The sequence below is a fragment of the Gavialis gangeticus genome, unplaced genomic scaffold, assembly GCF_001723915.1.
Source record: "Gavialis gangeticus isolate Ggan-Ray unplaced genomic scaffold, GavGan_comp1, whole genome shotgun sequence".
Lineage (NCBI taxonomy): Eukaryota > Metazoa > Chordata > Crocodylia > Gavialidae > Gavialis > Gavialis gangeticus.
Genome location: NW_017729026.1, coordinates 43,966,464 through 43,986,826, shown reverse-complemented (window position 1 = coordinate 43,986,826; position 20,363 = coordinate 43,966,464). Strand labels below are relative to the sequence as shown.

The following is a 20,363-nucleotide window of genomic DNA, read 5'->3' as shown; positions in this document are numbered from 1 at the left end:
ATAAAAAAATTCAGATATTTAAAGCAACAGATATTTTGAAGGGCCTTCTTGTATATGTGGACATAATTTATTAATGAAAGACTTCTTGTATATTTTGGAAAATATTCGTGTTTATTTTTCTTTTCAGTTTTTCAATTATTTTCCAACATTTTTCTTCTCTATATGGATAAATATCTTTACATAAAGTAGGAAAAAAACTGTCAAAGACTATGCAATATCCATTAAGTACAAAAAACCCTTTTAGCAACAGATTTGTACAAATGAAAGTTATGAAAGCATCATGCTTTGACTGAACATCACTATAACTGCAAAACAGTTGAAAATACATTTTGATCTTCCATACCAATGATTTTTTTAATATAAAAGAAAAAGGGAACACATATTTCAGTAATGTGCATTATATTTGGAGAGCAAGAAGACTACTTGAATTCCCAAGTCAAATAAAAAAAATGAAACATCGATTGTAAAAATCCCTAATTGGTCCACTCTACTGAAGTGTTTTGCAAAATGGTCCTGTTGGACAACTTAACAAAAGTGAATAAGGTCATGCTTGTGTTTCCAAACTCATGGTCAGTGAGATTGAACAGTTGACTAATCTTCAGCTTGGCCCTAGGAATTAAACTGCCACTAACAAGGCACTGCTCTAAAACAACAAAATTAGACACAATAGGCCAAATGGTGTAATTTATGTACCAAGCAAACCACACATGCCATATTCTGCCTCCTCCTGTTAGATTAACACTATTTCTGCCAACCTCCCAACCCCTAAACTATTAAGTGTGTATATTATACCACATGCAAGTCACCTCTGAATTTTGTGCAGTAGAGTCTTCTCTTCACGTGCATTATTAATACATTAAATATTGGAATTAAAAGCACATTTCAATTTGGGCCCCAAGATATTTTGACAGATACAATTTCTACTTCACAGCTAGCACAGATCAGAGCTTAGGAAACCCCCGAAAGATCACGTTCCCCATCTTCCTCAAAGCATACTTTCATAAACCTCACTGGATTGCTCATCCACCTCCCTTCACCTTGAATCCTTATAGCCATTCAAACCAGTTTTACATCTCTGGGGGGGTGGGAAATAAATCTCTATTCTGCTACTGCTAGAAAGTGTATACTCCCATTACATATAATTATGTAGTTTTCAGAGAAGAAAAGAGTAAATAACTCAAAAAGGAAAAATGGCATGAAATCAATCAAGGCAAAAATTCTTACTTTCACATGTCCAAAGTATAAGAAAATATATTTTTTAATATTTTGGGTTATAAGAGTGCCGCCCCCCCGTGCTCCCCCTATGCCCTGATGCCTCATAAAGGGGTTACATGTGACTAACAGTCCTAATACTTTACTTTATCTACCACTCATATATAAGCTTATTCAATTTATGTATGGATTACTGTCATTGCCTGAAAACTACGTAACATTTTCTTATTCTCAAATAAGAATGAATGTTTTCAAGATAAGATTTAGAGTAATCTTAGCCCTTCAATAATTGGCTTCATAAAAGCCACTCTAGACCTTAAATACATACTGCTTACCTGGGCTCAGATAACAAGTAGTAACACAAAACAAGACGTATCCCTTACACTCTTAATCCCAAATCCTCATGCAGAAACTCCCAGAAAAGCCTCTGCAGTCTCAGGAGTACAGAAACTGTTCATTCCTGCCCCAACCTGAAAAAAGGGACCATTAATTCTTCCCATGCTCAAACACAACCCCAAAGAGACCATGCTTATAAGAGACAAGTTCTCCTAGGTTTCCCCTCTGCACCACCCTGATGCATGGGTGACTGATGCCTCCTGAGTCTAGGGGGGCACCTGCAGGTGAGCTCCTGCAGGAGCCACCACCGCCACCAATGCTGGCGAGAGAGAAGCTGGTGAGCTCCCACAGGCACTGCCGCTGCCACTGGGAGGACCGTCGGGGGGGGCACATGCTCCCCCCCATGCTCCCCCTATGCCCTGATGCCTCACAAAGGGGTTACATGTGGCTAACAGTCCTAATACTTTACTTTATCCACCACTCATATAGAAGCTTATTCAATTTATATATGGATTACTATCATTGCCCGAAATCCATCTAACATTTTTCTTATTCTCAAATAAAAATGAATGTTTTCAAGGTGGATATCAGGAAAAGCTATGTCAGTGCCTGGTGCTAATTGGCATTCCCAGGAGAGAAGTTTCAGCTCTGTGAGCTACTTTATCTTACAAGTAATATGCCAGAGCAAGTCCGTGAGACAACAGGCACTGTGGTGGAAGAGGGTAAAGAAAAGCAACAACAACAACAAAAAAATCCAGATAAAAGGTAGGAAATTTAACTTACTCAACCCCTCTCAAGTTCCATGCCCTAACTCTTGTCCATTATTAATTCCCAACTTATTATTATGACAAGAAACAAAATCAAACTCTAACTGAAAGATTTTATTTTGTTTGTTAAAGATTTGGAAGTCTATGGCCAATCTTTAGGTAAAGGAGTTTATTAGTGCCTCATCCAAAGCATGGTTCAGGGGTTTGTTTGGTTTTTTTAAAACAAACAAACAAACAAAAACAGCTGTTCCAATTTTTGGACACATCTTACTGCATCCCAGTTCTACCATTCAGAACACAAGGTTTCACCTTAGGTACAAAGTTTCATCTATTTCATCTATATGTAGCCATATCAACATCATTAGGGCTCTATCTAAGAACAGTTGTCTGCCCACACATTGTAAGTGGCAGGATGAGAGCCATAATTTCCAGCCTAACTTTTGGACATATCACTTAAGTTTTGGATGGTTTGTAAGCAGAAAAAATATTTGTGTACAATAATAAAAAATGCCCATTTTTGTGTAGACCCACCTTTTCCAGAAATTGCATAAGCTTTGGGGCACGATAATCTACCTTTTAATTGTGTGTCCATGCTCTGCCCACAGTAATCTAAAATTTATGAAAAGTAAATGTCATAATTTGGTCAATTTTCAGAAATAAAACCCAGCAAATCAGTTGTTTTAATTATAAGTGCACCAACAAGTAATTGCCCTCCTTAGGGCTAAGCAGGTCTTTCATTAAAGCAACACTATAACATGTTAAATAATCCACATCCAAAAAATTCTCTCAACTGGCAACAAAATATTCAGAGTAGATTTTTGTATCAAGTTTGTAAAGTGCACAAAATATTAACTGAAATATTAAGAGGAAAAAAAAAGTTTTCCAATGCCATCACCAAAACTCTTAACTTGTTAAAATTAAATGAAACTTTTTGGCTGTAATATCTTGACAGAAAGCAGCAACATATTCAGAAAAATTACACCATCTTAATATACTGTACCTTAGCAGCATAAAAACCCCTACAATTAGATGCAATTGCAGGCTTAGTAAGCATAAACCTGACAAGTATTACAAATGTAATTTTTTTAAAAAAGAATGGATTTCAACTGAATCCTAGAGGTAACATCTGTAATTCTGTTTACATTATATTCTGGTAGTAAACCAACTATAATCAATCACTGTTTTTCTCCAAATTGCACAAAGTAACGAAAAACTTAAGCCAGCGATATGGCAGTTGAAGGAGCCATATTTTATAAACAAACACCACATATATTCAAATAATCCCAGAAAATAACCATCATGTCTATTAGCTGCAGTATTACACAGCTGACCGGTGCTCCCCACACACATAGACGGCACTAGGCCGAATGCGTCTCCTTGTATGACCAGGTAGCTGTGGCAAAAACTTGAAGTACTTGGGCACTAAGTCTAAGCATGCATCGTGGAATTTCTTAATCCTCCAGTAGTAAATCAGCGGATTCAGTGCAGACTTGAGGTAGCAGAGCCAAAGGAGCCAAGTGCTTATCTCAAAAAAGTTGTGCTTGTGGTAAAAGTGGCCATTGAATGTTGCAATAAGGCTGTAGGTGGTGAATGGTGCCCAACAGATTATGAAGACAATGAACAAGATCAATATGGTTGTGAAGGCACGAGTTTTAAAGCTCATATCAATGTTCATTTGAAAAGGTCTCTGAAGACTCATGAGACCAAGTTTGCTGGCCTGGCTGAGGCATATGGTGTCAGGATGGCTATGGATACGAACTGCATTGTGGCGTACAGTGTTGAGTATGCCCATAAAAGAGTACAGCATCACCATGAATGGAATAAAGAAAGAAATAAGCAAGATTATAACCACGTAAGCCCGGTAGCCAGGGCTTGTGGAATAGCCAAAAACACACTGAGGAGCTCTAGAGGGTATCTGCAGATTAGGGGTCCCAACAGATAATGGAAAAGCCACAATAAAGGATGCAGCCCATGATATAACTATAAGAAACTTTGCACGGTATGGGTTCAGTTTATCTTGCCTCTGGACAATAATAAGGAATCTATCAATGCTAATAATGAGTAGGATGGCTACCCCTTCTATAACAAACAGCCAGAAAAACATAGCAGAGACTCTACAGAAGATATCCCCAAAAATCCACCGAGTAGTAATGATGGTTATCAGAGCAAAAGGCATGTTCAGCACTGCAAGCAACATATCTGCAAAAGCCAGGCTTGCTAAGAGAATGTTAATTGCAGATCGCATGGCAGCCTTCTGGTAGACCATGAGGCAGACGACAAAGTTTCCTAAAAAAGAAACCAATAGTATAAATATCATAGCAGCAGAAAGAATGATCTGGAGTGGCAGACTCAAGCGCTTGAAAACTTCTTGTGGTGGCAGGATAGCTGTAGTGTTCACTAGGAAAGTACTTAACTCAGGGGTGACCATGGCACCTGGACTGTATTTCAATGGCTGTGTTGTGCCACTACGAATCTGAAATTGGGGAGTAGTAAAATTCGTATAGACATTTTCATAGACAATAAAAGTAGCATTTGATGTCCCAGAATGGGCAGATGTCAACAATACAGAGAAAACCATTGCTTCAGGATGAATGAATGCAGAGCCAAAAGTCTTCAAGGCATTTCAACCTGTAAGGGCAGTATCATGTCCCTTGGCAATTGACCAAATTGGGATCAAATACCCATTAACAGCAGAGCTCCAACTTTCATGTCTGGAAAACGAAACAAAAAATAAAGAAGAAAAGTCACAGAAGAGAAGTTCTTAAGATACATTACTAAGCTGTGTGCTGATGAAGAATACTCTTAAATTTTGACCACGCTAAAGTCTCTTTTCTGCTTCTTGGCTAATATTTGATGTCAGTGTAAAAGTACAACCTCATCATAACAAACCCCGTTTTTAACAATTCAAACAGGAGGAGCCATTTTTTCATTACTGTGATGCTGCAAATTAACTAACTTCATTATAACAAACACCTTCTTTCAATAAATGTTCCTCCTTGTCACACAGGAGGTGGTTTAATCATGAGGTTACCTTGTTTCTTTGGTTTTTTGTTTTTAGCCTACCTAAACCATAGCCCTGTTAAAATGTTGAAGAGCCCTATAGTTTTCAAGGTGTCTGATAGCATTTTATCTTCTTGCAAAAGCTCCATTTCCTGCAGTTATGATCTTGTGCAAGAACCTCAATTTTCATTTGAATAAAGATTAATTTCTAGCTGTCATGTTTGCAGGGAAAAAACAATACTTTAAAACATAAAACCTAAAAGGTCAGATATATAAAGGCAAAGGAAAACACAAAACATTATCAGTTTTATAGTCTCATGGTTTTTAAACCACTATCATGTTTTTAACCATTAAGTGCTGGAGATTGTTGTTACAATATTTCCAAGTGACTTGAATGGAAACCAGATGCAGTCTTAAAAAATTTCCCTAGCTATCAACGGAAATTATATGCAAAGGTCATCAAATTCTGTGTTCTGACCTCAACAATAGAGAGCAACAAACATCTCATAAGATGATGCATGAAACCTGCTACAGTGTTAAGAATCATAGGTGACATCTCTCCTGAACTTATGTTAGTTAGTTATTGTCTTATACCTAGAAGCACATGGCATTATACCCTTGTAAAATGCTTCTGGATCCAATACAACATACCCATTGTCCATAACAATTCTAATGAGCCCTTGTATTATTGGTAATATATTGAGTATTTCCTTTTCGTAAAAATTTTAAGTATATTACCTTTCAGTTTTATTAAAACTTCCCAAAATTATAATATTAATTCTCTGAAACACCTGTAATTTTAACCCCTACTGCCAATTTGGGGCTATTAACTTGAACATTTTGATGGTATTTTGGCATCCAAGTGAGATGCAGATGAATGGCATTTCACGTCTGAATGAGGATGGATTACCATGCCCAGCGACAGAAGTGTTTGCTTTAGGTCTATTTTGGGATCAGGATGCACTGAGGAAGTGAAACTAATAGATTATCTGATCTGCCTTAAAACATACACCATGAGGCCAGTATATGGTCAAGAACTCCCTCATGGCCTCAAAAGCTCATGGCCTCTAGACTGGATACTTTTCCAGAACTAGACTTTATCATAAAAAAAAAAATGACACTACTTCTCCCAGTGTTCCAAACTCAAGCCTACTCTGAATCCTACCTAGGACCTCTATGCTGTAGAGCCACAAACCATCCAGTAGGCACAGGAGCAGCAGGGGCAAGCAGTTCAGCCTTATTCATCCCCTTCCTTGTCCTGCAGCTAGCTGCTGATCCTCTTTGCTGTCCTTGCCCTGCTCTTTCTCTCTCCCTTCCCTCCCTCTGACATTGGCATTCACTTTCCTCTCCCACTCCTCCCCTCCATAAAGAGGGGAGCAATGGTCTGTGGTGTGGCTAAGTTGAAAGCACCCAGCTGGTCACTCTAAAAGATTGAGCTCCACTTCAGTAGGACATTCTAGTCTTAAAGATTTCTTCCTCCATTTCAGATGTTGCAAGACAAGATAATTGTTACCCTTTGTGTCTTAGAGAGACAATAAATAGACTAGTAGCCTCTTCCTAACCTGGTCAATTACAGTGCTTGTACACCCTGCCTCTGCTGCAGAAATCCCTTCCTAGAAATGTAGAAATGTAACAATCTATTGATTTAATAATGTAATGTTTTATGTCATACTACTTGAAGAGAGAAGATTAATCATTAATCCTCTGGGGCCTTTGTATTTCAGATTCTCGCTTTTAGCTTAGTGAGAGCAGACTAAGCCAGTCTAGGCTACATATACTAATATTCCTGTAAAAATGACAGACTGACTTAGTTACTTCATTCTTGATTTTTATTTTATGTTAGCACCTCTGCAGGAAGAACTGATGTTAATAATAAGCTAAGGCACAAACTGCAGACCCATGATGACAGCATGCCCCAGAGCTTGCTGAAATAAAATTCCCATTTAGGAATTGAAAGTAAACACTTTTGCAGAAGACTCTCTGTAACCAACTGCACAAAGGAATTAGTTCCACTATATGCAGGAAAGATGAAAAAGGATTTTGCATGCATGGGCCTCAAAATCCTTCTTAGCATGTGCTAATTGGAATGTGCAACCTCACACTTAGATGCCCAGAAACTGTAGGGTGACAGATATTTCATAAAATCCTAAGGAGAAAAATCACTCTTAGGTGTTCTTATTTGGAAATAAGGAATTCTGTTTTAAATATATATTTATATATAAAGCAAACTCGGGGAGGGGAGGGAGTAAAGGCTAGAACGTTTATTTTGCATATGTTCTACCAATTCTGAAAGCCCACACCCTGTTTTTTTTCTGCATATTCAGAGAGGATAATATTCATTGATAGAATTAATTATAACATTTAATCCCTTTGAAAATGTCATAATCTCAACCCTTTCAGTTGCAGAGGACAGTCTCTCCAGCTGGGCTCAAAATAAGCCCTTTTATGGTAGTTCCCATATAGAGATCTAGCAGTGCAAAATGATAAAGATACCAGATCCATAGACAGGAATAAATCATGTAATGATACAGATAGGCTGCAGATGCTTTTTCAGGCCACTGAGGAGAAGCAGGGAAGAAAGAAGAGTTGAGCTTCTCGCCTTTGTACCTGATCCTGAAAAACAGACTGGTTTCTGTTCCCAGAATTCTTTACTCCAATGACTGCTTAAATACAGAATACCCAGACAGTTGCTGGACTAGGGACCAGAACCTAGGACTCCCATTTTCAAGCTGAATATACTATTCACTAGGCTACAGAACGATGCTTCATTTTGTGCTCACTCCCTTGTCCCATAAACTTTCATTCTTCTTTGCCTGTGGTACAACTTCTGTAGGCTGGGGCGAAAGCACCCCCATGCAGCAAAGCATGCAGTCTCATGGCTAGCGGACTCTCCTAGGGAATGAGTTTTTGTTTGTGAATCCCTCTGGCTAAGGAAGGCCCAAAGTCTCAGGTCTCCACCAATCTAAGCATTACTACTTAATATAAAAATGTGGGTGTCACAAAAAGTGGGACTTGCTTAGTTCTTTTAGAAAACAGGAGGGGAACGTGGGCTCTGGATCCCAAGTTGATAAAGATAGCTACACCAGACACCTAAGTTCCTGAGAAAGATGGGGGTTTAGAGACATCCCTAGGCTAGGCATTTCCTATTGGCTGGCTCCCCAGTCATCATGTGGGTATTTTGGATTACACATCTAGGATGTCTTACACCATGTGCTCTGCATAGAGCAACCTATGGCCCAAGATCCAGCACACAAAGGGATTGGGTCCAGTCTGCTTTTTACTAAGGGAATGCCAATCCACAGCCGTTTGATCCAGTCCAGGTTTTGCTAATAGTGCAACAATACAAACAGCTCCCCACACTGGCATGGAGGGCAGCTGTCCCTCACAGCAGCTTCTGCTCAGCATCCCTAGAGTGGCTGGAGGGGAATGGCAGCCCATGGCACTGCACCAGCTGGGTTGAAAGCTTGCAGCTTCCAAGGTTGCCAACCCTGGTAGAGAGAACTGAGGCACTTCTTCATTCTGCTCCGGGACTCGGCACCAGTAATAGCACCAAATGTTGCAGACTCTCAAGCTCAAATCCATTCCTTTGCTCTGATTACAAGTAAAGAAAGCAGTTAAATGTACCACATCCAACTCCACTGATTCCTTTTCACAAAGCCTGAGTTATCAGAATTTTTTAAAAATAGGGGCCACGCTGCATCAAAAAATGTGTTCAGCCTGTTCTAACCTCCAACTACCAAATACATAATAATCACTCACTCCATGCCTCCTCCCTCCTTTCACCCTCTCTGCCAAAAATAGTGAATCAAAAGGGGGCTAAAAAGGTGTTCAGAACAGTTTTGTTTCAATCTAAAGTTGCTAGCAGGTAAAGAGAAATACTGCAATTTCAGACTAGAACAGGGTCACTGGAGAACAGTAATTATGTTGAGCTTGAAAAACCCATATATTAGTAATAATTCAAGTAGGCAAGTTCTTTGCTAGCCAAAGTGGATAAATGGGATGCTGATACATTTTTGTCATGGTAAACCCACTTTTGGAACATGTACTCCTATTTTTTTCACATGCAAAAAAACAACCATTCAAATTACTTTCTATATTGAAAAAGAAAAAAAATTATTGGGTATGTACACTTCCTCTCAAACCGCTCTCTCCTTCAAAAGCAACTTTTTTCCTATAGAACATAATAGACCCAATTGTTTTGATGCAGTATAAACTTACAGCTAAATATCACACAAATTTCATGCACCAAATATAATTATTGCTAAATTTCTGATGTCTATATTTAGCAGCTTTGGAAGATAATATTTCCATTAGAATTCAGAAACCATGACCAACCAGAAGGAAAGACAAAGATTACGTCTCAAGTAGAAAGCCAACAACAAAACCAGAACCTCCCACACAGTCAAATGGAGGAGGGCTTTTTCATTTTTCTTACAGATGCAGAATTAGAGATACCATATGTTTTATGCAAAGCTAGTGTATATTTGGCTGCTACTTTAGTGAATCATTGCATTTAACTACTGTATTAATTTTCCCCTATCCAATTTTACCAAGATCCCTGCACCAGGTTTTAGCTATCCAACTGTCATTTTCTTCAAAAGCTAAAAGATGACAGGTGCCCTGAACACAGAAAAAAAATAAAGGCCTTTAATAAGTCTTTAAGAGTTCAAAATTGTGAAGCACTGGGATATTTTAAAGTTATTGTGAACATTTTATTTTAATTCACTCTTGGATTTATTAAAGATGATCTATAAACATTTGATTGAACAGTTACTTAGTAAATGTACATACTGACTTACATAACTGAGGTAACAAAAACATTTTGCGTAAAGAAGTTAAAGTCAAAAAGTATGGATATGTGCTATAAATTATTTTGTTTTTAATAAGCAAAAGGAAGAAAAAATGAATGAGAGATAAGTATTCAGCCAATAAGCAAGCCTACAAACCACTAGGACTCCCTGGGTGGGCAACGGCAGAGGTTGGTGCTTAAGGGTACCCCCTGGCATTGCTCTTGGCTGTGACAAGAGTGTCTGTCTTTTCCTTTTACTTCTGTGTTAAGGGTTCTCTGGTATTTGTGTTGTGTTAGTTGAGGTGAGGGGGAAGCAGTTAGTTGTGTTCTGTGCAGAGGAGAGGTGACAGCCACAGCTCCTCTGTAAAGTAGGGGGTGAGGGCTTAGAGAGGACATTAAGGGAGGATGGGTGATCTCCTCTGGGGTTGGGGTGGGGTGGTGAGAACAAGTGAGTAGGGGTTTGGGGAAGGGTTTCTTGTAACATGATGCGAGTGGCAGTTGTGGGGCACGGTTGGGACTGGTGGGAAGGTTTGCTTCCACAGGAACTGAACAAGGCAGCAGTGGTTGAGAAGAGGGAAAAGGGGAAGGAGTTGGAGTTCTTGGGTTCTGGGATTGGATCGCTGGTTGTAGCCGTGTTGGTCTAAGGACATAGGCAGACAGGGTTCTTTGGGTAGATGTGATCTCTTTTATAGGACCAACTGAATAGTTGGAAAAATTGTTCTTTGCAAGTTTTAGAGCACAAACACCCTTTTTCAGGCAGAGAGAGAGAGAGAGAGAGAGAGACTGAAGAAGGGTGTTTGTGCCCAAAAGCTTGCAAAGAACAATTTTTCCAACTATTCAATTGGTCTAATAAAATATATCACACCTACCCGAAGATCCTTGTCTGCCTGGGTTTGGGGATGTTATTTGAAGAATCTTGTCTATGTGTCATTTGCTCATTGTAAGCTGCTCTGAATTTTTTAAACAGGGTAGGATATAAACCAAATTAATAAATAAAGTGGCAAAATATTACAAAACATTACACACAATATGCTCTTTCTTCAACTACACCCTTATATACAGGAACCTGGCAGTCTTCTCCTATATAAAAGGGAAAGGGTTTTCTTTGGTGCCTTAGGCGGTACTTGGAATGAAATGCAGTCTGATCCAACAAAAGAAAGGAGTGAGGCAAAAGGAATGAGCAGGAACAATTTACACGCTCACCTAAATGACTCTCCCCAGGGAGCTGCATCATTTCCATCTGTAAATAATCACCTAGACTGTGTACATAAGATCACCAGCAAAATTATTCATTGAAAGCACCACTTTAAAATGAGAGATTTTCCTTTCTTCTTTAAAAATATATTTTGTTGCAGTGAAAAATACAAAAGCAATAGTCATCTTTTGATGTAGCAATCAGCAATGAAATTAAGGAGCTTGCTTTTTTACTTTAATTCAGTTGGTTACTAGCTGTCCAAAATGCATGGAAGCAATTATTTCTCTTATAAATCATGAATAGAGACAAAGTATAAACAAAAACAGTATTTACTTCACTGTTGGGAAAAGGCATATTCTAGTTAAGTCCTCAGAACCTGGGAAAAATCAAAGGGAGGTCTGAGTTTATTCCCAATACTACCTCAATTCTCCCATTAGAATTCACCTGCTCCTCAAAGACGTTACAAGGACTAGTACTTGAAATACCTCACACGGATGAAATGGAAGGTTCTATAGAAGTGCAAAGGTTTGGGTTTTTTTAGTATCTGTGTTGTCAGTCTACGCTATATGATTTCCATTCCTGTGGAAGCTCAGTTTACAATATTGTTCTCAGAGTTCCATTACATTAAAATTATGCGTATAAATTCAACCTTTAAGTGCCATGAACATACACCCTTTCCTGGCAGAAATCCCAAACTCACCTATCCAGGCAGGGTCCCATGAACAGAGTTAGGAATAACCTGAAAAAGTCATCTTGTGGTACTCTGAGGTTGCATGCCGTGATGATCAGCAAAGCATGCCCTTTCCAAGCAGCCTGTTAACAAATAAATACATAAATCAATAACACATCCAAATATGCGATAGAGCGAGGGGAGAAAGTGCATGGCTAACTAAATACCACTGACTAAATCCAAGTAGAGAGTTTGTTGTAACTGCTTTTAAAAGTTATAAGGGTGGCAGAGGGTAGATTCAGACTAGACATCAAGAGGCGCTACTTCACTGTCAGGGCAGCTAGGATCTGGAAACAAAGTCCAAGCAAAGTGGTGCTGGCTCCTACCCTGGCAGTCTTTAAGAGGAGGCTGGATGAACACCTTGCTGGGGTCGTTTGACCCCAGTACTTTTTCCTGCCATGGCAGGGGGTCGGACTTGATGATCTGCTCAGGTCCCTTCTGACCCTACCAACTATGAAACATAATGCCTCACCAATTCTGAATAGTTGAAATGTTGTAACTCAGAACCGATTTTCCCATAGGAACAACGTTATAAATGGGGGACTGGTTCTTGAACTGATTTTCACCAAAAATAACCCAGAATTTTGTACTCAATTATAGATGAGTAATATAGCTGCATTAATGTATTTATATTGTAAATGGCAATCATATTGATTTGGAAGGACTTCTTTGAGGTGACTTTGCTGGACTTTTTGAAGGGCTCTTGCTTGAAGTCTTCTCAGGAGTCTTGGCTGCAGATTTTTCTGGAGCCTTGTCTGCTTTCTTAAAGAAAGCATCCAAGAAAATTTGTTCAGAAGTTCTCCACGAAGATGGACGATGCAGCGAACTTGTTCACTGGTGTGGCATTGAATCAACTGTTGTAAAGTTGAAACTGACATCAGAAAGTTGAAATAGGGTGTCAATTTATAAATGGTGTAAGTGCCATTCTTTGTAATTCGAAACATCTCAAGTCGAGGACTGCCTGTAATTACTTCCCTCGATCTGCTGGCAAAGTTCACACTATTATAGCTTAGCATGCTGTTAGCCTTCTTGGCAACAAGGGCGTACTGTTGACTCATATCCATCTTATTGTCCACTGTAACCCCCAGGTCCTTTTATGCAGAGCTGCTGCTTAGCCAGTTGGCCCTAAGCCTGTACCATTGCATGAGATTCTTCTGTCCTAAGTACAGGACTTTGTACTTGTCCTTTCTGAACCACATGAGATTTTTTTTGGTCCACTCTTCTAATTCGTCTACTCTGAATCCTAGCCCTAGCCTCCAGCATATCTACTATTCCCCCCAGCTTGGTGTCATCTGTGAATTTGCTTAGGGTGCGCTGCATCCCAGGTTCCAGGTTGTTAATGAAGATACTGAACAAAAACAGCTCTAGGACCAATTCATTGGGCACTCCACTTAATACCAGTTGCCAGCTAGACATCATGCCATTGATCGCTACCCTTTGAGCCCAGCAATCCAACCAGTTTCAATCCACCTTACAGTCCATTCATCCAACCCATACTTCCTTAGCTTGCTTACAAGAATGCTGTTGGAGACCATATCAAAAACCTTGCTAAACATAACTGAAAATTGACAGGAAAAGGCATGGAAACTACAGATATAGTCATGCCCATTTCATATCTTGCTATGCTGTAGTTACCACCACAGACCAATAATCTATCCTCCCTCAGCTTGTGGCCACTGTTCCTGGTGACTCCAAGGGGGGCCCTGGTGAACAGACTTTCCCCGAGTCCCTGCTGGTGGCCCCTGATAAAGTTGTAGGCAACCACAAGATCCCCCCTCAGTCTCCTCTTGCGGAGACTGAAGAGATTCAGGTCCCTCAGCCTCTCCTCAGAGGACTGGCCATGGAGGCCCTCAACCATATGAGTGGCCCTCCTCTGGACCCTCTCCAGGTTCTCCACGTCCTTCTTGAAGTGTGGCGCCCAGAACTGGACACACTACTCCAGCTGCAGCCTGACCAGTGCTGCATAGAGGGGGAGCAATATTGGTCCACTTCAGTAACTAACCACAGAGATTTGGGGAAAGTGGAACTGATATGACTGTGAGGCCTCAATGTGATTGGTGAATTCAGAACACTGATTGCAATTAAGTGTGTTAAGGCAGGGGTTTCCAACCTTTTTTGGCTGGTGTACCCCTGGTGGTTGGTCAAGAAGCAGGAAGTCCCCAGCTGATTGATGAGTGGGGGGAGGGGTCCCCTGGAAGCGGATCAATGAGCGGGGGGAGGGGGCAAGGGGTGTCCCATGCACAGCTGCAAAACCAGAAGCAGCAGAGGCAAAACGGTGAGTGCCCCCACTTCTCCTCACCCGCTGCCACATACCCCAAGGCCTTCCCACGTACCCCTGGTTGACAGCCCCTGTGTTAAAGGGACCAGAGACTGGCTTGGAGCCCTCTGGCATTGTGGGAGGGTTTAAGGTTCTCAAGTGTATATTATCATGATGTTAGTGTTTTCTACCAGCTACCTGTTCTTGGAGGATTTCACCAGTGTCACTGTTCACCTCTTGTTACCCTGATCCTAAGTGTATATACCTAAATGTTACTTTTGATTTACCTGTGTCTGTCCCCCTCTCCTTAGCTCATTGGCTTTGACCCTAATACTCAGCATCCCCTACATAAAAATGGGAACTTCCCTTGCCAGCTCCCTCTGCCAGTTCCTGGGATTGCAGGGTTTGATACAGCTTAGCTATTTAAATAATTTCTGGCAAATCCCAGGGATGATGGTTATTTATAAATATTATTTTTATATATAAAATCAAGCCACAAGAAAAACTTTATGAAAAAGACAAGTGAATTGCTTTGGAACACACACACACACACACACACACACACACACACACACACACACACACACACACACCCCCCCCCTTGTAAAAATCTAGGAAAGGTTTGACACATTTCACAAGAACGCCTTCACAGTTTTTAGAACAAGTGGCCAGAAGTCACTATTAATGCAAGTTATTTTGCTAACAGCATAAAATTGAACCACTTGTTTATTACAATGAACAGGTAAAAGGGAAACATAAACACACAAAAAAGACAGAGATAAAATGCAGAAATAAGATTATTATAAGCTTTGGCTACTAAATCTGTATTCTGTTTCATAAGTATCAAACACTTGATCTTTCCTTTCAATCTCACTAAAGTGTCAACTAGGTGAGCAGGTTTGCCAGCAGGCACAAGAGTCGGCCAGGAGCTAGGAAGGATTGAATACAAATGTTAAGTGTCAGATCTTCCCGTAAGGCAGGCATATTTTCCAAAATAATTTTTATTCCTTCTCACACCTTTTGTGATAGAAAATACTGTGTGTAAGACTGGTAATATCTTTAGTCAGTTAAAAAAAAATCTAGAACATCATTGCTATTTAGGAATAATTTAAACCTGAAGGAAAAAAAAAACCATAACAGCCAAACAGGTAGATAAAAGCAGTTTTAGAAGAAATGAAAATTAATCTGTACCATTTTACAATTGATCCATAAAATAAATGCAGTTAAGAAGCTGGTTTGGAGGAGTGTCCCCCGCTGGCCCAGAGGCTTCAGTCATGCCTCCTCCCCACCCTTCTCCTCCTCCACCCTGAAGTTGTCAGCTCATTTCCTCCCCCCACTCTGTAGCGGACCCAAGCATCCAGGACCTCAGGGACCTGAAGCCACCAACATGTCTTCTAGAGAGCTCAGATGAAGGGAGGTATGACTATACCACACCTCCCTGGATCTTCCCCAAAGTTTGCATCCAAACATACAACACTTCACTGCCAAACAGGAACTGTCCCTTCACATGTGTGCAAACAGTGCCTAGCATGTGGGGCCCAAAGCACGGATGGTATCAATACAGACCACTGTAATAAAAACACTACCTTCAATCATTCATCCTACACATCAAACAGAGTGGCATGACAGTGGCATTTTGAATAGGCAGTGAAAGCTTTCCAGTTCTCAGACTGATTACAAAAGCTGACAGACTATTTTTTTTTTTAACAACAATTCTTCTCATACTTGGAAGCTGCAATGACTGCCCACAGGCAGCAGCTGCTGTCGCCAAGATGCCAGGGTGCATACACATCGGCATGCTTGTGGCAGCACTGCATAGTTCCACTCAACTGATAGGAAGATACCAGCTACTGAATGGATGATGGCAGCCACCTGAAGGATCAGGAGTGACTTCACATGCTGGTAGCAAGATGAGTCTTAGTCCACTTGGAAGAGATAGAGAAACTCCGCTGGCAGAGTCTGCCACAGAGGGGCTTCAAGTGTGAACTCACTGTGTGGCATAGGCTAGGCCAGGGCTGTCCAATTGGCAGCCCAGGAATGGGTTAAACTGCGGCTTCCAGGCTCCCACCTGGTCACCACTCCCCCACTTAAACCTAAAGACTTTTCAAACTCCTTTCCAGAATATTATTTTAAAATCTGTGCAGAACATGAAACGTATATACACTAGTGTGTGTCCTACGCTTCAGTAATCATGTTTTTTTTCTATAAGCTTAGCACTGTTTCATTATACTCAATTAACTCATCTGGGAAATAATGTTAAAATGAGTTTTCAGATAAGAAGTGTATTTGGCTTTGAGTTTACCACTAATCTGATTCTAGAAAAATACATTTGTAGAATGATCATCTTTTTGTACCAATTCAGTACTTAATATAAACACTATACCAAATTAAACTACAAGTACTCAGAGCCAAAAAGAATCAAGTTGAACTCTCAGACACTGCAACACCAAATATTCCATGTCAACTTATGCTATGGCCAAGCAAAAGTGCTGAGCAAGTGAAAAAGACAACATCCTAAATCAAGGGTAGCCAACCTACAACAAATGGCAGGGGCATCCTCTGTGTACAGCATGCATCAGATCAGGCAAGGGGACAGGCAGTACAGCAGCAGATAGGGCAGGAAGCAGAAAGCAAAGTAGTAAATCAGACAGGGAGAACAGGGAATGAAGTAGAAAGCAGAGCAGCAGATCAGGCAGGGAACACAGAGCTGGGAACAGAAAGCAGAGGAGCATATTAGGTAGAGAAAGGAGATCAGAGTAGGTGCGGGACTAATTTTGTGACAACTGCCAGAAAGGTTGGCCCCTGCTGTCCCAAACAATTGAAAACCTCAGCTTTTATGCAACTGAAGGGAAAGGAGCTATAAATCTGTTTTAAACTATCAATAAAACCCTTTATTTTTAATTTTAATAAGTATTTAGAGAAAGGAACTTCTCTTAAAGATTCTATCTGCTTACATATTAAATTAAACGGTTAGACTTAACAATACCCAGACTCCCAAAAAACAGTCTTGAAAACTAAGCAGAGGTGACAGTAGGGATCTGATATTTTTAAAACTAAAAAAAGAAACAAATGCAATCTTAAACAGCTTTCTTGAAGTCACCTTTAAGAATAATTTCAGAATTAAACATGGTGTCAAAGATGCTTTAAAGCTAAGTAAAAATGTGCTCTTCAGCCTCCCTCTAGAATTACTACTAGTTTTAATTATGTATTTTTTTTCCTCACCTACATGTCTTCTTCTAAAAATTGTTCCTTTGTTTCTGGTATACACTTTACAACTCTAGCCATAATAGTAGCCTGCCTGTTAAGTGTCAATTCTACATTTCTGGAGTTGGTCAACCTTTTTTGAACAGAATAGCTGTTTCTTAAAAACAATGGAGTTTTATTGAAAAAGAACTTACATCTATTTTCCTAGAACATGCTTATTTCATTAGTGTTTGTGTTTACAAAAGAAAGTTGAAACATTTCAACCTTCTTATTCCATTTTTCAAAAAGATTAATTTCTACTGTTTTATGCCAAAATCATTCGTTTTAATATGCTGAAAGTACTTTGACTTTTACTTCTTATTTTGACACATTTTATATAGTAGATACTACATTTAATACTTTAATTTCAGATTTATTTTCATAAGGTTAATTCAAAGGTTTCAGAGTTCTAAATTGTATTTTTAAATTGTCATTTCACTAGAAATGTCATTCCAGGTCAGAAAACAAATTTCAAACTGCTAGAGTTTTCCATGGAATAGAAAAGAAATAGAATTAGGAGTAGAAAATCAGTTTATTCATGGGATGTTACCTGAAATCCTTCAGTACGTATTTCATACTCCTAGACTCAGGGGTGGACATAATGAGGCCCACCAGGCCATTCTATCCAGCCCATGGGGTCCCTAAAAAATTTAGAAAATTAACATTTATCTGCCCCTGGTTGCCTGTCATGCGGCTCTCGATGGCTTGGTAAAATTCAGTAAGCAGCCCTGCACCCAAAATAATTGCCCATGCCTGACCAACCCTCAAAATTTTTAAAATTTTCCAATAAATATTTTAAAGTCTCTTCTGTAATCCCAGGTTCCCCACCACTGCAGCCCCAAGCAGCACAATAACTGGTATCTAACGAGAGAAAAAAACCAGTTGTTTCTTCCAAACGCATAGAACTTGCTAAACCATTTTCCCCCTATTCTTTCCCATCTTTGGTGTATTTATTCTCAGAATTAGATTGCCATCTTGGAAACATATATGCATTTAACTTGAAGCACATGCCTCATCCCAATGAAATCAAACAGGCAGCTCAAATGCTTCAAATTAAGCACAGATATTTCCAAAATAGAAGGTATTTTGAATTAGGCCTCCCCTAAAAGAAGTTGAGGCTTCCAAAAAAAAAACAAAAACAACAACAACAAAAACCCAACCTTAACTTGATAAGAATATAGATGTCAATATCCACCTTTAGATGGCCTGTTACAACCTGGCCCTGGTATCTTTTATAAGTCTTTTGCAAGTGGACCCAACTCAGATTCCTACACATTTCTAAGCCAGTCGAGTCTGTCATAGGCTCAGATTTCTCATGTCACACCATGCTGTGGGACATAAACTCTAAAAATGGTGCCTCCAACCTATGCAGGTGAACCTATGGCAGCTGTTCACAAGTTTCTGCAGAACTCCATCTAATCCAAGGGTGCTCTGGTGCTTCTAGTTTTACTCTTTCAAGCTAAGGCTCTGGCTGGGGCCACATGAGCTGTGCAACTAGATTGTTCCTGGCTCCCTGCACCCAGGCCGGGCCAGGCTGTCATGAAGTCACAGCGAGCTGGGAAGGACCCTGCCCCAGAGGCACAGCCTGGGCTGTCCCCTCCATGCCCACCCTCAGCAGCACCTACAGCCAGCCCAGCTCAGCCCTGGGTGAACTGGGCAGATCGCAGGGCCAGCCCAGACCAGACTAGGCCACAGGCGTAGGGCCCTTACTAGCTGGCTGCAGCTCCGTGACAGCCTGGCCCACCACACACAGAAGCCAGCTGGCCAGGCAGCGGCATAGAAACAATGCCACTGCAGCTGTGGGCAGGTGCCTTGGCAGATGGACTGGCTGTGCAGGATGAGTCTATCACGCCTGCAGCTGCCCAAGCTAGCTCAGAGGTGCCAGCAGGCCCAGAGACTGGCAGCCAGCCACCGTGGGCACTCATGTGGCAGCAGCCACTGCCACACCCCCTGCACAGTGCCTGCTCATGTCTCATGTGGCAGCTATGGACGGATGAGCAAGCACTGTGCAGGGGGCATAGCAGCAGCAGCTGCAGGTGCATGAGCCCCCACAGCAGGCAGCCAACAGGGTCTGGGCCCACTGCCACCTCTGAGCCAACCCAGGCAGCTGGGACAGAACAGACTCATCCCGCACAGCCAACCTAGCTGCCAAGGCATCCACCCACAGCTGCAATGGCATAGTCTCCACGCCACTGGCCAGCCAGCCACCGCGTGCCAGGCTGGGCTGTCATGGAGCTGCAGCCAGCTGGTAGGACCTTGCCCACCCGTCCAGGACGGCCCTGCTGTCTGCCCACCTCAGCTGGAGCTGAGCCACACAAGCTGCAGGCACTGCTGAGCGTGGACATGGAGGGGTGAGCCCAAGCCAGGCCGCAGGGGCAGGGTTATTCCCAGCCGGGCTATGGTTCCACAACAGCCTGGCCCAGTCTGGGAGCCGGGAACAATCTGGGCACACAGGTCCCACAGCCCCAACCTGAGCAGCAGCCAGCTGGGAAGCGCCCTGCCCAAGCCAGCCCCTCTGTACCCCTCAGCAACAGCCTCAAGCAGGCAGGCTCTGGCCACACACCCCACTGCCCAGCTGGGGTCCCCGTAAGAGACAGGGGAATTTAATCCCCCTCCCTGCCCACCCTTTGCTTGAGGCGCTGCCCTGGCCGCTGTCTAGGCACACCTCCCTTCTCAGGGATAAACCTGGCAATTGCTGCTTCCCCCTTCTCCCTCCAAGCACACTCCGGCTGGGGTCCCTGCAAGCCAGAGTGGGGTTTTAAACTCCTCCCCAATCATACTTAGCATCCTGCTTGGAGCCTAACCAGGCACCCCTGTCCCCCCCCCCCCCCCCC

The 20,363-nt window shown here is 41.4% G+C and overlaps 1 protein-coding gene across 1 annotated transcript; it reads right to left on the bottom strand.

The window, feature by feature from the left end:
* Positions 1-2,441: 2,441 nt before the first annotated feature.
* GPR63 (G protein-coupled receptor 63) lies at positions 2,442-12,115 on the bottom strand. Its single transcript, XM_019520188.1, has 2 exons — positions 12,000-12,115; positions 2,442-5,026 (listed from the first exon to the last, which is right to left on the bottom strand). Exon 2 carries the CDS (start codon positions 4,891-4,893, stop codon positions 3,634-3,636), a length of 1,260 nt encoding a protein of 419 aa, XP_019375733.1. The 5' UTR covers positions 4,894-5,026; positions 12,000-12,115; the 3' UTR covers positions 2,442-3,633.
* Positions 12,116-20,363: the final 8,248 nt, after the last annotated feature.

Coding starts and splice junctions, on each gene's coding strand:
- GPR63 (XM_019520188.1), bottom strand. CDS start 4,893: ATGGTTTTCTCTGTATTGTTGACATCTGCCCATTCTGGGACATCAAAT.